The sequence below is a fragment of the Lithobates pipiens genome, unplaced genomic scaffold (assembly GCF_037356315.1).
Source record: "Lithobates pipiens isolate NorthernLeopardFrog02 unplaced genomic scaffold, aLitPip1_a1.2 Scaffold_23, whole genome shotgun sequence".
In the NCBI taxonomy this organism is placed as follows: domain Eukaryota; kingdom Metazoa; phylum Chordata; class Amphibia; order Anura; family Ranidae; genus Lithobates; species Lithobates pipiens.
The window spans coordinates 244,481,924-244,507,428 of NW_027507785.1; the positions used below are offsets into that span (position 1 = coordinate 244,481,924).

The 25,505-nt window shown below is 42.3% G+C and overlaps 1 protein-coding gene across 2 annotated transcripts in view; it reads right to left on the bottom strand.

The window, feature by feature from the left end:
* Window positions 1–100: 100 nt before the first annotated feature.
* Window positions 101–25,505, bottom strand: part of LOC143928224 (calcium-activated chloride channel regulator 1-like) — a 108,868-nt gene continuing 83,463 nt past the window's right edge. For both annotated transcript variants that reach the window (XM_077452974.1, XM_077452975.1), the window contains 4 exons: window positions 22,716–22,986; window positions 15,125–15,289; window positions 8,036–8,269; window positions 101–2,102 (listed from right to left, as the gene is read on the bottom strand). In XM_077452974.1, the coding sequence (XP_077309100.1) occupies window positions 1,642–2,102; window positions 8,036–8,269; window positions 15,125–15,289; window positions 22,716–22,986 (1,131 nt within the window). In that variant the 3' untranslated portion in view covers window positions 101–1,641. The remainder of the gene's footprint in view (window positions 2,103–8,035; window positions 8,270–15,124; window positions 15,290–22,715; window positions 22,987–25,505) is intronic.

Here is a 25,505-nt window from a genome sequence, read left to right on the forward strand (position 1 = left end):
TTTTTTTGAACATCGGTGGTTTACAACCTCTTTATGCCCTGGTACTCTATTATTTGTTTAAAAGGTTTTCTGACTTTATGCACACAGATGAATTTATGAATTACGCTGATTTGAAGGTGTTTATTAGAGGGTGAGTGCGTTTAAACCACATTAAAAAAACATAGAAAGGTTACATCCACTGTCAGGTTTATTGCTGTCTGTATCTCCACTGAAGATATTTCCCATCACTTCCTGTCGCAGTGAGGCTACTGAAAACTAAAAGACAAGCTTTGATGCCTCACTTTTCTCTCATGATCTCACATTGTTTATTTCACATGCCACCTCTACCATTTATGTTTTTGTATCTGTTAAAAAAACAATTGTCTAAAAAAAAAAAAAAAAAAAAAAAAAAGATACATTTTGGCTGCTGTTGGATCAATCAATTTGTTTATTAAAACAGATTATATTTTGTAGAACTAGATATAGTCTTAAAAGGATTTTTACTACCAGATACTTTCCACCTTTCCTAATAGGGACTTATTAAAATATTTAATATATAGAAGCATCAATATGTTTTGGAGGGGGGGGGGGGGAGAGACCTCCCCTTCCTTTGGGGCTTGATCAGTCAATTTTAATAAACCCAGCAGGACACATTTTTGCTGTACTTTATTAACATTGACTGCTTAAGCCCAAAAAAGGGTAGGCTTTGTTCCCCTGAAACATGTTGGCTGTATTTTAGGCTCTTCACCATTAAATGTTTAAAAAAGTCCTTTAAGCAGTGGCGGCTGTTGTTTTTTTGGGGTGAGGGGGGCGTCAAACAATCCACCCACCGCCAACCCCGCCCTGGTCGATCAGGTCACACACAGCATTCACCCCCCCCCCATTCGGCACCTCCCTCGGGTCGGTCAGTCAGTAGTTGGGGCCCATCTCACGGGCAGATTCTCTCCGGGCTGCGGGCGGCTGCTTCCTCACTTCATCTGCTTCTCCACCCTCCTCCTCATGGTGGCCAATCCAATCGGATCTCCTTTTGGCCAATCAGGTGACCTTTCTCAGGACCTGCTTCCTGATTGGCCGGGGGGACAATCAGTGATACAATAGTAAATAACTGGTTGGACTTCGGGCGCAGTGCTCTGTGTCCTGTGCCCACCGTTTTTTGGAGCCTATTAGAGCCTCTGGCTCTAATCATGTGCTTAAAAAAAAACCCTGATCGGAATCCATGCGTTCAGTGCCCGCGATGTAGATCCGGGGGCCGGACGCAAGGATGGGGGGTGGCGCCTGTGCGCCCCCTATGAACGGGCCGTCACTGACTTTTAAGTGAAAATAACTTTTATACTAAGCACTCCTCCGTACACATCCAAGAATGTATCATCTGCCGAGTGCTCCCTTTGTTGCTATCAGAGTGGTAGCAGCCTAGGAATAGAACAGCCACACTATATTTTAATCATGGTTCTGCTTCTTTGAAGGTAAAGGCACTTTAGGGTATATCCATCAGAACCAATTTTCATAAAATGTTATGAAGATAAAGGTGCTCTTTAGGCACAAAAGAATGCACATTAACATGGTATATTATTATCTATTATGAAGCGGCCATCCCAATTATTTTCTTTCCTAGAGACCATTTTAATTATAGTGTTTACAGATATGCTTACAGTGATACTTCCTCTATCGACAGAAAATACAAATGGCAATGCAAACCACCAGACAAATCAAAATCAGTATTGAACATATTATTAGAGTCAGCATGATTATGTTTGGTAAGGCAGAAGATTCACTGGTGGGTTTAGTTGATGCAGAAGTGGTGATGGTGAACTTTGGTGTGTTGGTTGTAGTCGCTGCAATAGTGGTTTCGGTGGGTAGCAGAGTCGGTAGAGGTGGAACATTATAGAAAACAGACTGTGCAATGTTAGATATATCAGATTTCTGAGATGCTTTGTCGATGGCAATTATAGCAAAAAAAATGGCAGTTCCATTTTGTATATTAACATTTTCAGGTACAAAAGTAAAACTCTCTTTTGATCCAGCGGGTGATGGTATGAGTCTGTCAGAATTGACCAGAGTACTGCTTTTAAAGTTGTCTTTGAGTTTCTTAAGGTCAGTGTTCCATCTTAATTCATATGCTGATGCTAAAAATATTAGGAATATTGTGTTATGAAAGAACTAAAAAGTCATAAAGCATGTTATATGTGGTATACTTTATTAGAAATATTTTTATCCAGCAGATATACTGAAAATGAATGTGTTATGTTTTATTATACAAAGAAAAAAAAACATTTAGAGTGCAAATTGTAACTGTACTTATTATTGAAACTGAGCACATCAATTAAATTATGCCCACATACCTTGTATTTTCTACCAAGCAACCCGGAAAGCACTGAAAGCCACGGCAATCTATTGTAAATACTAAGATAATTTCATGACGTCGGTGCTCAGCCAGTCTCCTACTGCCTTGCTAATGGTTAATGAGGCCATCCATCTTCTCAAGGACTAACGCCACTTTCACACTTGTACGACTTGTCCTACGACTTGGGACTGCAAAGTCATGGGACAAGTCATTCCCCATGATTTCCAACGACTACCACTCATATTACTACAACTTCAAGTCGGGCCAACTTCAAAGTAGTCCCTGCACTACTTCGGTCCAACTTTGATGTGAGTTACACAGGCATTCCCAGAAATCTCTGCAAAAATCGCTTCAAAATTGTGTCAAAATTGCGGCAAAATCGGGCGACTTTGAAGTCGTGGTAGTGTGAAAGGGGCCTAAAGGCAGCTTTAACTTCATGAAAAAAATAATATTTGCATAACTGGTTCTTCCAGGTTCTGGGTCTCTTGGATCATTCTCAAAATGACACACGTAGGCATCTCTGTAATAATTTATCTGCTGAATTTAGTTTTTTAGGAATTCGCTTTAAATTGTAGGTATATCCAAATATATACAGTATCTCACACTTTGCTACCATGCAGTGAGTGTACAGCTTGTATAACAGTGTAAATTTGCTGTCCCCTCAAAATAACTCAACACACAGCCATTAATGTCTGGCAACAAAAGTGAGTACACCCTAAGTGAAAATCCAAATTTGTCCCAATTAGCCATTTTCCCTCCCTGGTGTCATGTGACTCATTTGGTGTTAAGGCTCTCGCTCTCTCATACTGGTCACTGGAAGTTCAACATGGCACCTCATGGCAAAGAACTCTCTGAGGATCTGAAAAAAAGAATTGTTGCTCTACAGAAAGATAGTCTAGGCCAGTGATGGTGAACCTTGGCACCCCAGATGTTTTGGAACTACATTTCCCATGATGCTCATGCCCTCTGCAGTGTAGTTGAGCATCATGGGAAATGTAGTTCTAAAACATCTGAGGTGCCAATGTTTGTCATCACTGGCCTAGGCTATAAAAGACCATACAGCGGTTTAACAGGACAGGTTCCACTCAGAACAGGCCTCACCATAGTCAACCAAAGAAGTTGAGTACACGTGCTCAGCGTCATATACAGAGGTTGTCTTTGGGAAATAGACGTATGAATGTTGCCACCATTGCTGCAGAGGTTGAAGGGGTGGAGGGTCAGCCTATCAGTGCTCAGACCATACACCGCACACTGCATCAAATTGATCTGCATGGTTGTCATCCCAGAAGGAAGACTCTTCTAAAGACGATGCACAAGAAAGCCCGCAAACAGTTTCCTGAAGACAAGCAGACTAAGGACATGAATTACTGGAACCATGTCCTGTGGTCTGATGAGACCAAGATAAACGTATTTAGTACAGATGGTGTCAAGCGTGTGTGGTGGCTACCAGGTGAGGAGTACAAAGACAAGTGTATCTTGCCTACAGTCAAGCATAGTGGTGGTCTGGGGCTGCATGATTGCTGCTGGCAATGAGGTACTAAGTTCATTCATTGAGGGAATTTATGAATGCCAACATGTACTGTAACATACTGAAGCAGAGCATGATCTCCTCCCTTTGGAGACTGGGCCGCAGGGCAGTATTCCAACATAATTATGACCCCAAATACACCTCCTAGCAGGGCTGGACTGGGACAGAAATTTGGCCCTGGACTTCATCCAGACCGGCCCACTTACATTTTGAGTGTCCCATCACCAGCCACTTACAACAGAGTGTCCCATCAGCACCACCTTACATCAGAGTGTCCCATCAGCAGCCCCCTTACACAGTGGCGTAACTAAAACCTTCAGGGCCCCGATGCAAGAAACCATGAAGGGCCCCCCTGAACCCCAGCCCTTCCCTCCAAGTCCGGCGGTGGAACTCCAGGCCGTGGTCACAGGTATGACCTTTGTGAGCCCTGTAGTTCCACCACTGGTATCGGTAGTTTTTTTTTATTCTTTTTTTTTTCATTTTTAGGTGCCCCATTGGGGGACTGTCCCTAGGCAGGATGGGGTCCCCGTCCCCAGAAGAGATGAGGTCCTTTTCTCCAGGGCAGATGAAGTTATGGCCCCCAGGTGAGAAGGGGTCCCTGTCCCCAGGGGAGGTGAGGGTCACTGTCCCCACGTGAGAAGGGGTCCCTGTCCCCAGGGGGAGATGGAGGTGGTATGTAATGGTGTGTGGGGGATGGGGTCCTCTCACTCACCATGACCAAGCTGTAGGCCGCGCACTCATCCATGTTGGCCTGGGCTCCATCCAGTGTGCTGGACGGGCGATCTGCATATTTCCCAGAAAGACCTTTCATCATCTGTGTATGACGGGGGAGGAGGGGGGCTGGCAGACAAGCCTGCAGTGTCCTCCGAGGGGGCTCTCATAGGGCTGCACTGCATCTGTGTGCTTAAAGTTTGTTTACCTGGGAGAAATATGCAGTGCAGTGCAGACTCGGGGGGGGGGGGGACTCTGGCTGGGGAGAACAGACATCGGACTGAGTGGCAATGCATGGAGCAGGAGAGGGGAAATCTGAGGAGCCGGCCGAGGACACAGGTGTGCATGGTGCACTGGTACCCCTAGCTGCCTATGCTTTTGCCGGCCATATGTAGAGGGGGCTGCATGGGCCCCCTGCATCACAGGGCCCAGTTGCGGTCGCGACTGCTTCACCCCTATAGTTACGCCCCTGCCCTTACATCAGAGTGTCCCATCAGCAGCTCCCTTACATCAGAGTGTCCCATCACCAACCCCCTTACATCAGAGTGTCCCATCACCAACCCCCTTACATCAGAGTGGCCCACTGACCCATCAGCCCACCGGGAAACTCCCAGTAGTCCCGATGGCCAGTACATGCCTGCCTCCTAGACAGAAGCTGAGGGTAAAGGTGATGGACTGACCAAGCATGTCTCCAGACCTAAACCCTATTGAGCATCTGTGGGGCATCCTCAAATGGTCTGTAACATCCACCAGCTCCGTGATGTCATCATTGAGGAGTGGAAGAGGACTCCAGTGACAACCTGTGAAGCTCTTGTGAGCTCCATGTCCAAAAAAGTTAAGGCAGTGCTGGAAAATAATGGTGGCCACACAAATTATTGACACTTTGGGCCCAGTTTGGACATTTTCACTTAAGGGTGTACTCACGTTTGTTGCCAGCGGTTTAGACTGTGTGTTATTTTGAGGGCACAGTAAATTTACACTGTTATACAAGCTGTACACTCACTACTTTACATTGTAGCAAAGTGTAATTTCACTGTTTTCACATGAAAAGATATAATACAATATTTACAAAAATGTGAGGGGTGTACTCACTTTTGTGAGATACTTTATATACAAAAAATGTGCTATTTCTTGACAGAGTAGGGTTAAAATCACTGTCCTATAGATTTTTGCTGTCTTTGTCCTGTTGGGGAGATTTTTCTTTCTCCTCTCTCCCAAATTCACAACATGAAATGAGAAGAAATCCCCTCAAAGTGAGAGTAATTCTCCTCTTAGCCCTTGTACACGCGGTCGGAGATTCCGACGGAATGTGTCCTATCGGACCGCGTTGACGGATAATCCGACAGTGTGTGGGCTCCATCGAACTGATTCTGTCGGAGTATCGACGGACCAAGTTTTCCAGCTGGGCTATAAATTTTTTCCGACAACATGATCCGATCGGACTTTGTCCGATCATGTGTAGAGAATTCCGATCAGACAAAGTGCCACGCATGCTCAGATCAAATTCCTAGACCAAAGCTATTGGCTACTAGCCTGAACGTAGTCCCGTCCTAACAAAATAACGTCATCACGTTAAGTACGATCGGATTTTCTGACAACTTTGTCCTACTGTGTGTATGCAACAGTTTCGGACAAAATCCATCGGACAAAATCAGTCAGACAAAATCCGACGGATTTGGTTGTCAGAATGTCCGACCGTGTGTACAAGGGCATAGACAGTTGTCACTAGGGATGAGCCCGATGTTCGAGTCGTTTGGATTGTGTCATTATAAGCTTTTCCTAAATGGTACAATACCTATTTTCAAAGATAATTACACTTAATACATGTTTTTACTTTAATGAAACGTTAAGATACAGTATGTTTGCAACAGTAAAGCTGTGTTCCTATGCGCTCCAAATTCCATAATATTATGTGAATTATGACAAAATAAATTACTAACCATTGCCTAGACCAATAGTCTCCAAACAGCGGTCTGGGGGTCATACGAGGCTCTTTGCTTGTTTTAGTCCCTTGGGGCACTATTTCATCCACTGATACCAACAGTGGAGCATAATTCGCCCCCACTGACCTGAATTAAGGGGCACAATTCCTCCTAATGACACCAATAATGAGGAAAGAATTCCTCTTATTGACACCGTTAGGATGCAATTCCTCCCAATGGCTATTAATAGTGGGGCAAAATTCCTTCCAATTACACCAATGATGGAGCATTGTATATTTTCACTGACATCGGGACCTTTTCTATTCCCAAAAGCCTTAGTCTGGCCCCCCAAATGTCTTAAGGAGCATAAACTGGCCCTTTGTTTAGAAAGTTTGGAGACCCCTGGCCTAGACACTTACCAAGACAAAAGCCTTCTGTGTACATCAATCTTGAGTTTTTTTGGTTTATAATTTTTTTTTTTATATATGTGTTATGTTTTATGTTTCTTGTTGAATTATGTGATAAAATAAATCGTGTCATAGAAACATGAAGGCTTCCACTGCTGACATCTGAAAATACTAGTGGACTGGCCCCCACAATAATCAAATTGATATGGTAATTTTTGTAACGACACCAAATAAAAACAAGCCTGCAGAATGAAGTAAGAATTCCTGCTGCTTTTTTTTTTTAGGAGAAGGCAAGCAATAGTAGCCAGTATACTTTCTCAATGCAGTTTTCCAAAGCATGGACTTGTCAATTTACTTGAGAAGTTTGTCTATATCTACTAAAGAATATTTTATAGTTTTTACTTTGCACTTTTAAAGTTTCTGTGCCATGTTTTTCAATTTTATTGCATAGAAGAAATTATCTTTAAAATATATTATTTGATGGATACTGGGACAAATCTATTAGCAATATCACGTGTCATGAGTCTTTTTGAAATGTGGCCTTTTTGCTTGTATCCTGGTTTACTTAGATACACTATATTGTCAAAAGTATTGGGACACCTGCCTTTATATGCACATGAACTTTAATGGCATCCCACTATCGAGTTGGCCCACCCTTTGCAGATATAAGTCCCAATACTTTTGACAATATAGTGTATCTCTTTTTTGGTCTGCCAACCAGTGCTTGCAATTGCAAAATCCTTATTGATAGCAAGACAACTGCTGGTCACACTCACCTATTCAGTGCTCCCTCTGCAGCCCAGCACATCTCAGGGCTTTTTGGCTTTTACCACCATTGCAGGTGGTGAAATCTATGCAGGAACAAGGCTTGCGCTGACAGTCCCAGCAGTGGCTTCTCTTGGTGTATAACTGTCAGACATCCCTATCTGAATGCTTGTTTCAGTCAAAGGACTGAAAGCTTTGAAGGAGGTAAACATGATGACCAGGAAACTAACATTTGCAGAATAAGAAGTATTAATGGCATCCTCCATCTCTCTCTTCTGAAAGATTTCCATTGATGCAGCAGCCTACATGTGTAGCACACTAACTTATGAAGGGCCAAAGGTGTCTTTGTAATAAACATAGTAGTTTCATTATTTTACTGTACCTTGTCCTTGGTCTAAATCATCACCAGTTGCTGTCCATGACAATACAATCCTGCGTTCCACTAACTGGGCCTCCAGATCATATATTTTCTCTGGTTTGAAAATATCTGGCTGTTCTACTGTTGGAACATTGGATACCAGAAAATAGCCGCCAGAAGCTGCCCTACTGAACGGTCCAACATCAAGCTGAATATCATCATTCACTGGAGGTTTTGGAGGGTTCATAGTGATTTTGCCTAAAATAACAATGTAAGCAATTTATTATTTGCAGTCTACTATAACTATAGCAAAATACAGGCAGTCCCCGAGTTACATACATACTTACAGGTTTACATATGACTCATACTTACAAATGGAGGGAGACAGCAGCAAGTGAGAGAAAATCTAATTCCTATAAGAATCCTTTCACACTGAGGTGTTTTTCAGGCGCTTTTGGGCTAAAAATAGCGCCTGTAACGCACCTGAAAAATGGCTCCCCTGCCCAAGCCCGAGTGCTTTCACACTGAGGTGTTTTTCAGGCACTTTTGGGCTAAAAATAGCGCCTGTAAAGCACCTGAAAAATGGCTCCCCTGCAGTCTCAGTGTGAAAGCCTGAGTGCTTTCATACTGAGGTGATGCTCTGACAGGACGTTAAAAAAACTTCTGCAAGCAGCATCTTTGGAGCAGTGAAGGAGCGGTGTAGACATCGCTCTTCCACCCCTCCTGCCCATTGAAATGCATGGGCAGCGCCGCCACACCACCAGCAAAGCGCCACTGCAGCGGCACTTTGTGGGTGATTTTAACAATTTTTCAGCTAATAGTGGGGGTTTAAACTGCCCTTAGGTCCCCTTCAAACAGAGGCAGCATCAGCAGCTCTGTACCATAGTTTTTGCAGAGGTTTTTGCCCGATAGTGGGGCACTTTTAACCCCCACTAGTGGCTGAAAAAGGGTTAAAACGACCCGAAAAGCGCCACTGCAGCGGCGCTTTGCTGGCGGTTCGGTGGCGCTGCCCATTCATTTCAATGGACAGGGGCCTTCATCGCTCCAAAGATGCTGTTTGCAGGAGTTTTTTTAACGTCCTGCCAGCACATCGTCTTAGTGTGAAAGCACTTGGGCTTTCACGCTGAGACTGCAGGGGAGCCATTTTTCAGGCGCGTTACAGGCGCTATTTTTAGCCTAAAGGCACCTGAAAAATGCCTCAGTGTAAAAGGGGTCTTATGCCCCATACACACTATCAGATTTTCTGCTGATTTTTTTCCTTCAGGTTTACCAAAACCATGTAGTACAAGGGCATGCCTCATATTATATGCTTTTGATAAATCTGAAGGAAAAACTCAGCAGAAAAACTGATAGTGTGTATGGGGCTTTACAGTTATAAGAGGAGGGGAGAGGGGGTTGGGACTTTATATGAGGCAATTAGTTCATCTGCCTCCATCCCTAATGTATATAATAAAAGAGGGGGGTTGATTGGGACTTTATATGAAACACGGCTAAGAGAATAAGGTATGCAATCACATGTTTGTTGATTCCAAACAGGTATACATAGGGGGTTATTTACTAAAGGAAAATCCACTTTGCACTGCAAGAGCACTTGAAAGTAAAGTTGCAGTAGATCCAAGGGGGACATGCAAGGGAAATAAAGAAACAGCATTTTAGCTTGCACATGATTGGATGATAAAATCAGCAGAGCTTCCACTCATTTCAGATCTATCCCTTAGATTTAGAGCGACCGCACATTCAATTCACATTGGTAAAAATATAACATGATAATCAATAGTAGCACCTTAACAGTTTAATGTACAAATTTGCAACATACTGTAGTTCACAGTATAATGGTAATAAAAACTTATATATATATATATATATAGTAAATTGTTCCAATAAATAAAGAAAATGATTATGTTAATGGTGATAATAATCAATTGTAAAATTAATACCGTTAGATCTCAAAATCACATGATTGCAATGATGTAGAATAAGGTTGGGGCTCTACACGTTTCGTGGAGATATCCACTCCTCAGGAGCGAAATGGATAAATCTATAATAAGACAAATGATGCAAAATGAGCAGATGGTTTTCCATCAGTGATCAACATGAGGGTAGTGTTTGAGCGCCAACTGCCGAGTGAAATTAAGTGTGCAGGCACTGACGCTGCCTCCTCCCAATCATGCAGTGTGACGGTGGCATACCGCGGCTGGCTGTAGGTACAAATACTGCACGTGGGTGGAGCACACACTTCATGTATCTTGAGACCCTAACACACTGGTTGTCACTTTTGTTTCTAAAAGGTTAAGATAATATTTAGTTTGTTGTGGTCCATTCACTGGGTCCACTTGGAATGTTCTCATGTACACAACTTTTCTGGTTCAGGTATGCAGGTCCTATTATCTAGTGCTTTCACTCTCCACTTGGCCTTTTTTCGACCCCATTACATGCCCCTTAGGCTGTAGCCCTCCAGTCTGCTTCCATGCAGTTCTTTTTTTTTTTATATATTCACACATTGTTCTCTTTCACAAAAATCCATTGGAACAGTCACAGAGATTGCACCGATATTTAATTGACAATTGGGGACTACACTACTACTTATGTTACCTGTATCACTTATTTGGGCCTTAGTGTGGCCATGGATGTGGGCCTCAGCTCCCAGGGGATGTAGTTTCCCATAGTACCTTTAGCAGTTCAACACTACTTTCTGTATACCTAACTTCTTTGTAGAGTGCTTGGAAATACCCTTTCCCTCCTCTTCGTGTTTTTTCCCTTGGTGTCAACCATCTGCTCACTTTGCATCATTTGTCTTATTAAAAATGTATCCATTTCATACTTGCTCCTGATGAGTGGACATCTCCACGAAATGCGTAGAGCCCCAGTCTTATGCTACATCATTGCAATCATGTGATTTTGAGATCTAACAATATGAATTGTACAATCGATTATTATCAACATTAACATAATCATGTTCATTATGAATTGGAACAATTTAATATATATATATATATCTATGCATTTATAACCATTATACTGTGAATTATGTTGTCAATTTGTTAATATATATATATATATATATATATATATATATATATATATATGCATTTATTACCATTATACTGTGAATTAGGTTGTCAATTTGTACATTTAACTGTTAAGGTGCCACTATTGATTATCATGCTATATTTTTACCAGTATATGTATACCTGTTTGGAATCAATGGAATTGCATACTTTATTCTCTTAGCCGTGCTTCATATAAAGTTCCAACCAATCCCCATCTTTTAACTTGTAAGAGTCATCATGAGAAAAAGGTGTCCCCCACTGGAGAGTTAGACCCCCATACACACTATTAGATTGTCTGCAAATTTTTGCAAAAATCTGCAGAAAATCTAATAGTGTGTATGGGGCCTTATCACCAATCCTTGTTTCCATAACAACTCAAAATTTTCAAAATCCAATTGTCATAGGGACAGAAAGTGAGGTCAAATCTTCTAAACCCGGGCACAGACAGCACAACAAACGTCACAGGGGTGCTAGCCCTTCCCTATGCTACCTATCCAAAATTTGTTTTACATTTTTGGCTGGAGTAAGGCTCCGTTCACACCTAGGCGTTTTTTGTGCGTTTTTTCTACTCTAAGCCTCAGCTCTAAAAATGCCCAACTAGACAAATCCCATTCTTTTTAATGGCCCCTGTACACATCTGAGGGTTCTGCCGCCTGAAGCAAAACGCCTGTTGCTCCAAAAAGTACAGGAGCTTCTTTTTTGGCAGGTTACAGGTGTTTTTCTGCTTTTTACATTGGTAACCCTTTGACCTGTACAAAATCACGGCAAAAATCGCGCAAATTTCAGCAAGAAAACGATACGCTCAGGTGTGAATGCAGCCTTACACTTAAAAAATTTACATGTTCCAACTTACATACAAATTCAACTTAAGAACAAACCTACAGACCCTATCTTGTTTGTAACCCGGGGACCGCCTGTAACTCCAGCCAAAAATGTAAAACAAATTTTGGATAGGTAGCATAGGGAAGGGTTAGCACCCCTGTGACGTTTGTTGTGCTGTCTGTGCCCGGGTTTAGAAGATTTGACCTCACTTTCTGTACCTATGACAATTGGATTTTGAAAATTTTGTATAGAAGTATAGAGGTCAGGGAAAGGGAAACTGTTCATTTTTTAAATGTGTTTTTTATCTTCACTTTCAACAAATTGTCTACTTTTTTAAAGATAAAAAACACATTTAAAAAATTAACAGTTTCCCTTTCCCTGACCTCTATATCAATAATTATATATGTGCATATCTCAAAGCAGAGAAAATGTTATCTTTTCCTTTCTGGTCAAAGTAAGGCACAAAAAAAAAAACATTTACTATTTTTTGTTTCATCTAGCAACAGCCTAAGCTTTGGAACATCACTTAGATCAGTGGCTTTGCACTAGTAGCCTATGAATTTATGTCAGCACAAGTTTCTTTTAAATGTTTTGTCGTTCTGCTTAAGCTTTGTTTGGTTCCTCCTCCATCAACATTTCTACTCCTTTTGGTTCCCTTTAGCATCTACTCAGCTACTAACTGTATTCATAAAAACAGGAGAGTTATAGCAAAAAAAAAGGCAGCGTAATTCACCATACCTCCCAACTTTTTAAGATGGGAATGAGGGACCCCTATTAGCAAAGGTATGTAGGTATAAGACACCTCCCCCCAACCATGCCCCCTTAAAGGAGAATTAAACAAAAAATTTTTTTTACTTAAACCCACAAGTGTATTTTTTTACCACTATTATACCTTTATATTAACGTTTGATGCAAATGCAGCCATTTAGAATCTGGATGAAAGGTCTAGCACTGGGAAACACTTTTTGAAAGATAAAAAGTGCATTGTATATACAACTATATAGATCAGACCAAAATGAGGGACAAATGAGGAGGAAAGAGGGACTTCCCTGTTCCAAATCAGGAACAGTCCCTTGATATCAGGGACAGTTGGGAGCTATGATTCATCGAGTCAGCCCTATTGTCTATTTTGTGTGTCTAAAGCCCCATACACACTATCAGATTATCTGCTGAGTTTTTCCTTCAGATTTACCAAAACCGTATAATATGAGGACAAACCTTAGGAGTTTCAATGTGTATGCAATCAGGCAGGCCCTTCTACTACATGGTTTTGGTAAATCTGAAGGAAAAACTCAGCAGATAATCTGATAGTGTGTATGGGGCTTTATAAAGGATATTTGTCTAATGCCCTGTACACACGGTCGGAAATTCTGACGGAAAAGGTCCGATCGGATTATATTGTCGGAAAATCCGATCGTGTGTGGGCTCTATCGGGACTTTTTCCGTCGGAAATTCAGCCGGAAAAAATTTGAGAGCAGGATCTTAAATTTTCCGCCCCAAAAATCTGATTGGACTTTTTCCAATCGTTTGTAGAGAATTCCGATCGGACAAAGTGCCACGCATGCTCAGATCAAATTACGAGAACAAAGCTATTGGCTAGTAGCCTCAACGTAGTCCCGTCGTAACGAACGAACGTCATCACATTCTGAACGATCGGATTTTCCGACAACTTTGTCTCTCACCATGTGGATGCAACACCAATTTAGGACAAAATCCGTCGGAAAAAATCAGATGGATTTTGTTGTCGGAATGTCCGACCGTGTGTACAAGGCATTAGGAAAGATCTACAGTATGTTTATCCCAAACAGGTTTAAATTCACTTACTGTTGCCTGCCTCACTACCTGTGATGGAAATCTGTCCCAGAAATCCATATTCTGTCTTGTTTCTGCAAGCTTCCACTCAAAATGCTGAAACTCACTATCCCCACTTGTTGCTAACAATTGCCCAGGACAAATAGCTGCCCCCCCCCAGGGCTGACTCATTCCATCAAAGATCATCTAACATTTCAGAGAGACAGCTGACCAGTGTTTTCAAACTGGCAGTTCGTTCTCAACCTGGGGGTCGATTGATGATTTGCCAGGGGTCACCGAATCCCGGGCTGTTCCTGAAGCCTGCACTGTTCTCCCAGCCTTATTTGCGGCCGCCCAGCTGGGCTGACCCTGGAGCCTTTGGCTCCCCACTCAGCCTCTTTGCAGCCACCCATTCAGTTCACGGCATGGCTGGGGGGGGGGGGGGGGTAGAGACTAGAAGTCAGCTGACTGGTGAGGAATGTAGGAAATTTTACCAAGGGGTCATGGCACTAGAAAGCTTAAGAACCACTGTTATAAAGTGAAGTTGATTGACCATACCCTGAAACCTCCTTGAAATACAGTAAAAGTTTGCTAGGAAAGTCACCAATGGAATTCTGTTATTTTGATGACTAGCAACCAAGGATTCTTTCTAGCATTACAAGAAGAGAACAGGAGCACTAACAATCCATCATACACTATGATGTGAGAACTAAATCTTCACAATTCACAAAAGAAATTTTGCATCATTCTGATATCCAGGCTCTGAAGCCTCTCTCCATCATAAAAACCTGATGTGAAGAATTACTGGAATTATGTGGTACAAAGGTTGTTCCACCTGCTTCCCTGGCTTTAACACGTTTCTCTCTGTAAAGAGCCTAAAGTAGAGTCTTTGCAGCATGCCCTCCCAGCATTGTTTATTCCATGCCCACCTGTGTCCAGTTGCCCAATGTAAAACTTGTATTTAATTCTTGACCAGGGAACCCATCAACCCTTTTTCCAGCCAGACTCCAGATCTTACTAAAAGAACACTAATTTAGAAGCAGTTCTGTTTCTGACATAATGTATTAATTTGTTGAACTATAATTCACCTTTTCCATTACCATCTAACACTTTGTGCATGTAAAGCCCCATACACACTATCAGATTTTCTGCTGATTTTTGTCTTCAGATTGACCAAAACCATGTAGTGCAAGGGCCAGCCTGATTGCATACAAATTGAAACTCCTAAGGTTTGACCTCATATTATATGGTTTTGGTAAATCTGAAGGAAAAAATCAGCAGAAAATCTGATAGTGTGTATGGGGCTTAATAGAACATTTTCCATTTGATAAAGAGCCACCAAGATATAAATAAATCATATGTTACCCAAACTGTTGATTTGTGTATGTTTACCAGTGAAAATGAACTCTTTCTAACATACAATATGCAGATATATATTTTTAAAACCTACCGCGATTAACGTAGCCAGGTATATAAAAAGCACGATTCTTTGGCACTGTTAAACGGCTTTTGTTGTCTTCTATTACAGCTCTCGCTTTTATGCTGTATTTTCCATTTGTAGTAAAATTTGTGAAATATCTTGAATAGATCCCATCATTCTTTGTTGTGTCAGGACCTTAACATATCCAAAAAAATATTGAACAGTTATTAGCAAATGGGAATAATGATTAATGTATTAGCAAAGGAATGAATATAAACTGAGCTTAAACTGGTAAAGCATTAAGCAAAATTCAGTAAGCTATGTTATCAATCAGCAATTGTGTCTAGTGTGTTATTGCTGTCGGTGTACCGATGTAGCACTGCTAATTCAGTGATTGCCGCTATCTTCCAGGTCCTGTGCTGAGCAGCTGTCTTGTTGCTTAAAGTGGTTGTAACCCTAAAAAAAAAAAAAAAAAAAAAAAAAATGATGCTGATCCTTTAAAGCAGGATACACAGCATAGTGCTTGTCCTGTGTCATTTGTCCCTCTCTATGTTCTTAAAAACCTGGTTGATCCTGCCTGTTCCTGTGCCCCCCCATAGTGTGCTGATCATGGTAATCATGGCTGCTGATCCCTGATTACCGTGGTCAGGTTATGTCCCTCTATTATCCCACTGTCTCTTCTCTCGCCCCCTCTTCCCCTCCCTCCCTGCTTGTCTGTTCGCTGGTCTGTGCTATCCCTCTCCTCCCCGTCCAGTCGATATAGCTGATAAAATGACTACTCACAAATACTGTAATCCCCTCTGTTACAGGAAGATATAATGTGCAGTGCATGTGTTTTAAAAATAATTCCAGAAAATGCCTTATTTACAGCACTGCTGGGTACTCAGGTGACCTCCTTCCTCTCTCCTCCCCTATTTGGGCTGACATCAGCAGGGAACCTTAGCTCCTCCCACTAAAGTGCTCGACTTAAGGAAGGAGAGCACCGACAGGTCACATGAGCACGCAGCGTCGCTGTAAAATAAGATATTTTGCTGAATATTAAAAAAAACAACAAAAAAAATAAACACACACACACTGCATATTATACTGTATCTTCCTGTAAGAGAGGGGTTTACAGGATTTGTCATAGGTGACTTTACAACCACTTTAATGACCACAGGAGGTCACCCGCACTGCACAGGTGTCATTTGAACACTGGACCAATGAAAGTATATGAAAATTGCCATACCTAAACTAGTCAAACATTTTATACACTCATGTACAATTTGAAATATACTGTACAGTACATATCACAGTGCTGTAAAAGATAGTGGAATAACCAGTAATCAAAGCAAAATTTTCCCTGATCAGATGCAGTAAACTGAGTTTCTGAATCTACAACACTGTCATTGATAGAAGCCAATAGAATCACAGCCTTTGGTGCCCAAAAAGAATCCCTTTTCTTGTTTTAACAGTGCTTACCCAATGTAGAATTTTGTGGCCAAATAAGTATCAATTTTGTGATGTCTATTTATACTGATGTAGCACCCTCCTAGGTAGGTGCTAGAAGTATCATTTTTGGTCTTTCTCCTTACCAGGAAGATGGTCAGGTAAAACGTAGTGTGCTCTCTGCCTACCAGGGAGCAGGATCTATTGGTTAGGTCTGCTCATTGTACTCAGGTGCAGCTCAGCATGTTCTGACTGGCCCCCACTGGTCCAATAAGGAGGCATATTGGACAGTGGGAGTGGACCTGGCAAGTGGGCGCACAGGCTTTGTCACAGCCCTGGTAATTGGCAGAAGGAAAGTACTGCATTGCATTGTGGGATACTGTATAAAAGCTCAGAGTACATGTGCTCAAGGTTGTTGAGCCAGGGAACAGAGCCTAAAAAGGAGAGGGGCAGCTGCCTTCTCCTTCGTGAAGGAGGCAGTGTGGCCCTGGGTGGTCGACCCAGGGGCCTAAGAGAGAGAGAAGCTGAACTCGGAGGTCCTGCAGAGAATTGTTAATTTAGTCGACTAAACATTTTAGTAGACTCAATTAATATTATTTTAGTAGACTAAAATACGATTAAAACTAAAACAACTGAGATGACTAAAATACGACTAAAACTAAAATGGCATTTTAGTCAAAAGACTAAAATGGGACTAAAACTAAAATGCCATTTTAGTCAAAAGACTTAGGCCGCGTACACACGGGCGGATTGTCTGCCCAACTTAGTCCGCTGAACAGTGTTTCAGCGGACAATCCGCTCGTGTGTGGGCTTCAGCGGACTTTTTCAGCGGATTGTCTGACGAACAAAGTCTTACGGAATTTCCGTAAGACAGTCCGTCCAAACTTGGTTTCAGCGGACAGTCCGCTCGTGAGTAGGCTAGTTCGACAGACTAAGTTTGGCGCATGCTCAGAAAGGATTTACACGGCGAAGGTTGCATTGCAGTGTATTGGACGTCAAATTTTTCGTCCCGTCGTACGTTCCGTACACGTCATCGTGCACGCTTTCAGCGGACTGTCTGCTCATCGTGTGTGGTCAAGTCCGTTCATGCAAATTTTAAACGGACTGTCTGTCGGATTGTCTGACGAACTTAGTTGGCCAGACAATCCGCCCGTGTGTACGCGGCCTAAGACTAAAACTAAATTGAAATTTGACTTCAAAATTAACATTGGTCTGTAGTGCATGTTCATACCTCAATTCCGTAATAAATAACATATTCGATTTTTCACTCCAGCAGTATATAAAAGACATGTGCAGACTGAAATATTTTGTTTCGGAATTTCGTTTTCGTACAAAAAATTAATTTATTTAGTTACTCCCGAAATTCATTTTTATTTATTTCCTTTTTCGTAAAAAAATTGCATTCTTCCGAAAATCCAAATGAATTATGATTGAATCTGTCATTGAAGGCTCATGGTGTCTGTCGAATGTTTAAAGAAGATTCGACGGAGCAGCGAAACTCACTTATGATGCTGCAATCATACATTACCCGTCGAATATTTTGACTACAAGCTATAGTAGGATTCTAATGTTGTACATCTTCTATGGTTTTTTTTTAAGGCTATTTGCATTGCATAGTGCACACAGGTCATTAGCATTAGCATTAAGAATAAAAAAAATGAAGAAAAAAAAAATGCGTGGGGGATCCCAAAATTCCATACCAGGCCCTTCGGGTCTGGTATGGATATTAAAGGGAACCCTGTGCCAAAAAAAATGGCGTGGGGGTCCCCCTCAAAATCCATAACAGGCCCTTCAGGTCTGGCGTGGATTTTAAGGGGAACTCCGTGGCAAAAAAAAAATGGCGTGGGGGTCCCCCTCAAAATCTATACCAGACCCTTATCCGAGAAGGCAACCTGGCAGACTGCAGGAAAAGAGAAGCATCACACAGTGAGAGCCTCCCATTGCGTGGAACGGCCTGAGAACCAAGAAGAGATGCCGCGGAGGAAGATGCCGGACGAGAACACCGGAGCAAGAAGAAGCTGATAAGAGGAAGAAGAGGATCGGAGGAAGAAGAAGACGAAGGAAGAAACCGAAGGATGAAGAAAGGAAGAAGGAAGAAGACCAGAAGTAAGAAGATGAAAGAAGACTTTAATAAAGGAATTGTCAAAGACCGTCTCCTGTCATTTTTAACACTTTTTTGTCACTTTTTTGGTGAAATGGTAAGGGTACTTTTGTACCCCCTTACCATTTTACACGGGGGAGGCCGGGATCTGGGGGTCCCCTTGTTAAAAGGGGCTTCCACATTCTGATAAGCCCCCCACCCGCAGACCCCCACAACCACCGGCCAGGGTTGTGGGGATGAGGCCCTTGTCCTCATCAACATGGGGAAATTTTTTTACATTAAAGCCGTGTTGTAAGTCGCGCTGTGATTCGCACTCAAGTCGTGTCCAAGTTGCCTCCCAAATTCATGCTGGAAGTTGTGTTGCCCCTGTGTGAATGAATGGACTGTTATAAGTTCAATAGACACAGATTGTTAATGTTAGAGTCACGTTGAATCTCCTATCTGTATCGAACTGTGTCAAAACGAAAACGAAAATAAAGCATTTATTTATGTTGGATCTTTCGTTTTTCGGATACTGTGCTTTCGTTATCGTTTGTCAAAACGATAACGAAAATACCTGAAATTCGGATGAAAATGCATTCGGACGAAAACTAATGCACATGTCTAGTATATAATGAGTTTGGAAATTGTAGAGAAATGTTAACTAATGCATTACAATTTAATTACACCTATTCAATTTTAGATGACTAAAATGAGTTTTAGTTGACTAAAATGTACTGGAGATTTTAGTCGACTAAAATGTAGGACATTTTAGTCGACTAAAATGTACTGGAGATTTAGTCGACTAAATACGACTAATGCCGTGTACACACGACCAGACTTTCCGGCAGACTAGATCCGACGGAATCAGTCCGTCGGACAATCTGATCTTGTGTGGGCTAATCTGATCCTTTTTCATAAAATCAGACGGACCTAGAAATAAAACATGTTTCAAATCTGTCCGATGGACTGAATTCCTATCGGGAAAACCGCTCATCTGTATGCCGGTCCAACGGACCAAATACGACGCAAAGGAAGCTATTGGCTACTGACTATTTTAGTCCCGTCTTACGTCATCACGTTCAAAACAAACAGACCTTCGAACGGACTTAGTCCGTGTGTGGCCAAGTCAATGCATTCGGAAACTTTGTTGGAAATCTGCCGAAAGTCCGTCAGAAAGACCATCGGACCTAGTCTGCCGGAAAGTCCGGTCGTGTGTACGCAGCATAAAACTAAAACAATTGAAGAAGACTAAAATGGGACTAAGGGCCAGTTCACACCAGATGCAGTTCCCTGCAGTTTTGTGCACTTTCTTTCTGCACAAAATGCATGCACAGTGTTTTCCATGTATTGCAAGGGCTCTAGTTCACATCATGCAGTCAGTTTCCGGTCAGTTTCTGCACCGGAAACTGACTGCATGGTGTGAACTAGAGCCATTGGAATACATGGAAAACACTGTGCATGCATTTTTAGTGCAGAAAAAAAGAGCACGGAACTGAGCGGAACTGCGTCTGGTGTGAACTGACCCTAAAACTAAAATGCCATTTTAGTCTTAAGACTAAGCCCCCATACACACGGTCAGACATTCCGATGGAAAATGTCCGATCGCACCATGTTGTCGGATAATCCAAACGTGTGTGGGTTCCATCAGACTTTTTCCGTCGGAATGCCGGACCAACAAAATTTGAGAGCTGGATATAAAATTTTCCGACAACATCATCCGATCGTTTGCAGAGAATTCCAATCGGACAAAGTGCCACGCATGCTCAGATCAAATTACGAGACCAAAACTATTGGCTACTAGCCTGAACGTGGTCCCATTGTAACGAACGAATGTCATCACGTTCCGAACGATTGGATTTTCCGACAACTTTGTCCGACTGTGTGTATGCAAAACCAGTTTCGGACAAAATCCGTCTGAAAAAATCCGACGGATTTTGTGGTCGGAATGTCCGATCATGTGTACAATGGCTAAGACTAAAACTAAATCGGAATTTGCTGCCAAAATTAACACTGCTGCAGAGCTGACTAGAAGGGAGACACCCGGAAGGATCTGATTCTGCCTAAAGTAAGTACAGATCTGTGTCTTTGGTACCTGTCAAGTGAGGGCCGCCACTTCAGCTAGAAGAGTCAGTGGGCAGGTGTCGTTAAAGGGGATACTAGAAAGTGCCCTGAGTATAAATTAGTGCACCAAGTCTGCTTCTAGTGAGACCAAGAAGACTTAACCCTTCCATACATGTGACTGTATGGTTCAAGCAGCGTGTCAGCTTCCACAGATCATCTGTGAGGCCAAGTGAGAGTTGTCCTCATCTTTTGTTAATCGCTCAAGTTTACATGGAAAAGCCTACTGTGTCTAATAGTAAATGTGATCCTTATCATTGCTCCTTCTACAAACTTACTAAATATACTGTCCATGCATGTTTATTATTTCCCTGTTAACCACTTGCCTACCGGGCACTTACACCCCCTTCCTGCCCAGGCCATTTTTCAGCTTTCAGCGCTGTCACAATTGCGCAGTAATGATACACTGTACCCAAACAATTTTTTTATCATTTTCTTCACACAAATAGAGCTTTCTTTTGGTGGTATTTAATCACAGCTGTGGTTTTTTTTTTTACATAAAAAAAAAGAACAAAAATTTTGAAAAAAAATGTTTTTTTACTTTTTTCTGTCGGTAAATTTTGTAACAAAGTAATCTTTCACCTTCACTGATGTGCACTGGTGAGGCAGCACTGATGGGCACTGATAGGCTGAACTGGGGGCATTGATGAGGTGGCACTTATGGGAACTGATGAGGCAGCACTTATGGGCACTGATGAGGTGGCACTGATGAGCAGACACTAATATGCCACACTGATAGGCGGCACTGATGGACACTGTTGGGTGGCACAGATGAGCACTAATAGGTGGCACTGGTAGGCACTGATAGGCAGCACTGGTGGGCGTGGATAGGCGGTACAGATGGGCACTGATGGGCGACACTGGTGGGCATTGATAAACAGTGGTGATGGGCATTGATGGGCAGCACTGATAGGTGGCAGCACTGACTGGCACTGTTAATGGGCACTGATTGGTGGCACTTGTGGGTAGTGGTGGCAACTCACTGCTGCCACCGATGGGCACTATATGCTGGCATTGGTGGGTACTGTTTTGTCACACTGGATGGCTATATTTTAATCAGGGCACTGATGATCAGTGCCCTGATTACATCTCTAGATGTCCCCCTGTGAGGAGATGCAGCTGATCAGCTCTCCTCTCCTCTCCTCACACTCTGTCAGTGTGAGGTGAGGAGAGCCGATTACGGGCATCTCCTTGTTTACATGTGACCGGCTGTGATTGGACACAGCCGATCACATGGTTAAAGAGCCGCGGATGTGGCTCTTTACACAGATCGGGGTCGCACCATTTCCTAGCAACATTGCACAGCTGCAATAGCCATGCTGCGCGCCCCTGCAGTTGCACGAGATTAGCTCTCGTTCTGGGATTCCTTCATATGATGGCGTCTCAGAACGAGAGCTGCACCATCCTATGCATTAAGGTGAACAAACACCTGGTAGTCACCAGCCCCCAAGCCCCCCTGTTTTACTTACCTGAACCCCTTCATTCAGTCGTCGGGATGCGCTGTCTCTCTCTCCACAGGCCCACGGCTCTTGATTGGATAGATTGATAGCAGCACAGACATTGGCTCCTGCTGCTGTCAATCAAATCTAATGACGTGTGGTGCTGGGGGGGTGGGGCCAAGTCCTGCATTTGGCCTCTATGGAAACTGAATGCTGAACTCGGGAGCGCGCTCGCAAGGTGATCCCCTGACAGAGCTTGTCTCCCAGGGGGTTATCTGATTCAAAGAGGAGCCGCGAGAGCTGCCGAGGGACCCCAGAAGAGCAGGTTTGGGGCAGCTCTGTGCAAAACGAGCTGCACAGTGGAGGTAAGTATGATGTGTTTGTAATATAAAAAAAAAAAAATGACCCTTACAATCACTTTAACTCTCTTCTTTTGAATTGTATTGTAACTGTACTATCTCCCTTTTTATTTAGTAAAGTGCTGCACAAAATCTTGGCACTATATAAATCCAGAATAACAATAATAATAACAACAGTACATTATTGCATTTACCTGTCCCGCTGTCCAAAAGCTCCATAGTCACAGGCGTTCCACCTGCTGGTTCAATAATGGCCATTACTTTTGCTCCAGTCACTGGCCGCAATCCTTGACTTATAGATGCATAGATGACCATTAAATTTGGATAGGTAATTGTATCCTGATTCACGTGACAGAGTGCAAGAATTGGTGGCACATTTTTAGCAGCTGCTTTGGATGTCACAGTTATGCCTATAGCTTGGGGTGATGTAAATGAATTGCAGAGGCTGTAATCCCAGCGTCCTCTCTAAAATTGAGAAAATTTATTTTATGGTCTCTATAATGAATTTTTATAGTAGATATGAATAAACTTGTACCTTCATCCAGAGTTTCTTAGACTAAAAAGATGGAGACCTGGTCCCCAACCAGGTCACCACAAAGGACATGTGGGCAATGTGGACTATCACGGTACAGTAACATAATTAGATAAAGAATCAATAGCAAGTATACAGTTAAAAAATAATTTAATAATATAAAAAATTACACATAACAATAATTCATAGGGACAATTCATCACAGAATACAGCTCGACTAGTTTCGCGGATCATTGTCGCTTCATCAGGAAAGTATCTGCAGATCAATAAATAGAAAGACAATATAACCATAAAACAAAAAGAAGATTATATCATGATGTTTAAACAAATAATAAATCCATGGGAGGGGGAAAGGAAAGGGGGCAGGACTGCTTACCTTCGTCCCAACATGACCCGATCGCAGGGTATAACCACCAAAGAGGGGGCCTCCCACAGCGACTCGGGGGAGCTACAAAACATAATGGACCCAAGTCTACGGAGATAAAATGTAAGTGAAAAATAAATATCGTATGGACCTTCAGAACCATAGCATAGTGAACCAGTGAGAGGTGATCAATGGTGAGAAAGGTGAAGAGGGTGAAGCAAACCGTGAAATGGGAATAAATAGAAGAAACTGGGAAGATATTCCATTAACCAAGAAAAACCGTGAGTGAACTGGTGTAAAAATGATTGTGGCAAAAAGTAAAGATATAAAAAATTCAAAAAATCAGTGAAGGTCATAATGATACCTGGTAATATACATGTATCAAGTTTAAGGATACCAAAGGAGGTTGCGCAGCTGAGGAAAAAACTATCAGCCTGCGCCCACAAAGTGCTATGTCGCGGTCAGATGGCAAGTAAGTGGTGGAGGCCTAGTTGAACCAGACCACCCATGCCATAGTCACCTAAAGGGGAAGGAACAGGTAATATCAAAGATTAAAATATTATATAGTCAGTAACCAAAAAGGAGACAGGTGCTGTAACAAGACACCGGTAAAAGGATAAGTTCCCTAAGGTGACTTACTATGTACTGGCCGCTGCATGCAATCAAGTTATCTATGGTCCAGAGCTTAGCTCAACAGGCAGCCTGCCTGTCATTTGTAGCTCCCAACCCAGCGACGCCACGGCGTGTGACGTCACGGGGTCAGGGCTCCCACATTGCGCATGCGTAAGCAACCACCCCGCACGCCCGCACGCAGAAATACTCAGCGTGCATGTGACCACCTCTTTGGTGGTTATACCCTGCGATCGGGTCATGTTGGGACGAGGGTAAGCAGTCCTGCCCCCTTTCCTTTCCCCCTCCCATGGATTTATTATTTGTTTAAACATCATGATATAATGTTCTTTTTGTTTTATGGTTATATTGTCTTTCTATTTATTGATCTGCAGATACTTTCCTGATGAAGCAGCAATGATCCGCGAAACTAGTCGAGCTGTATTCTGTGATGAATTGTCCCTATGAATTATTGTTATGTGTATTTTTTTATATTATTAAATTATTTTTTAACTGTATACTTGCTATTGATTCTTTATCTAATTATGTTACTGTACCGTGATAGTCCACATTGCCCACATGTCCTTTGTGGTGACCTGGTTGGGGACCAGGTCTCCATCTTTTTACTCTCTAAAATTGAAATTTATTTCATATATTTTATATATTATTTAGCTTATGAAAGGCAACAAATTGTAAATGACTATTTGTTCTTCTCCTCAAAAATGGTATTGTAATTTTGAAAAAAAATCAGTGTGGTTCACTAATACTAACTAATGCAAAATATGAAATTATTTTTCTCCAACCAGTCTGTTTAAGGCTGGGTTCACACCAGTGCAAATTGGATGTGGTTTTCACCGCATCCAATTCGCATAGCAGAACATTGTGACCGGCTATCTAAGGAGCCAGTTCACACATCTCCACAACGGCTCCGGTGCAAATTGCACAGGAGTCCTGTGCGTCTTTTGGTCAGTTTCAAGTCGGAATTCAGCCCAAAATGTCGCCTGAAATTGGTCCTGAAACAGTGCATGGAGACTCACTGAACTCCTGCTGTAAGCCACTGTGTTCTCTCCGCAGAAAATCCTTTTCATCTCTGCGTTTTACAAGGATGTACAGGAGAGACGGCTGCAAAAACATAAGTACAACTTCATTACTGTATCATCTGAGGCATTTCACTTCACTGGGTATAGGTAAGCGTTTACAGCCACTTTAAAGCAAACCTTTACTTTGCTATGGATGCATTTGCTTTGAAGCCACCTCCTAGCAGTGCATACTTGTACTTTCCCATTGCTCTTTTCATCTCCTGGGGATAAAGAAAAAATCGGTACTTCTAGTTATAAAGGAACATATTCCCATGTCCTAGCCCTGAACCAATCACGGGTCTCCATTACTGCCACATGGGGAGAGTTCAAATCCTTGTGTAAGCTATGACTTGAGCAAATTATAGGTTACATAGAACAGATTTTCCTGCCCCTAGCAGTT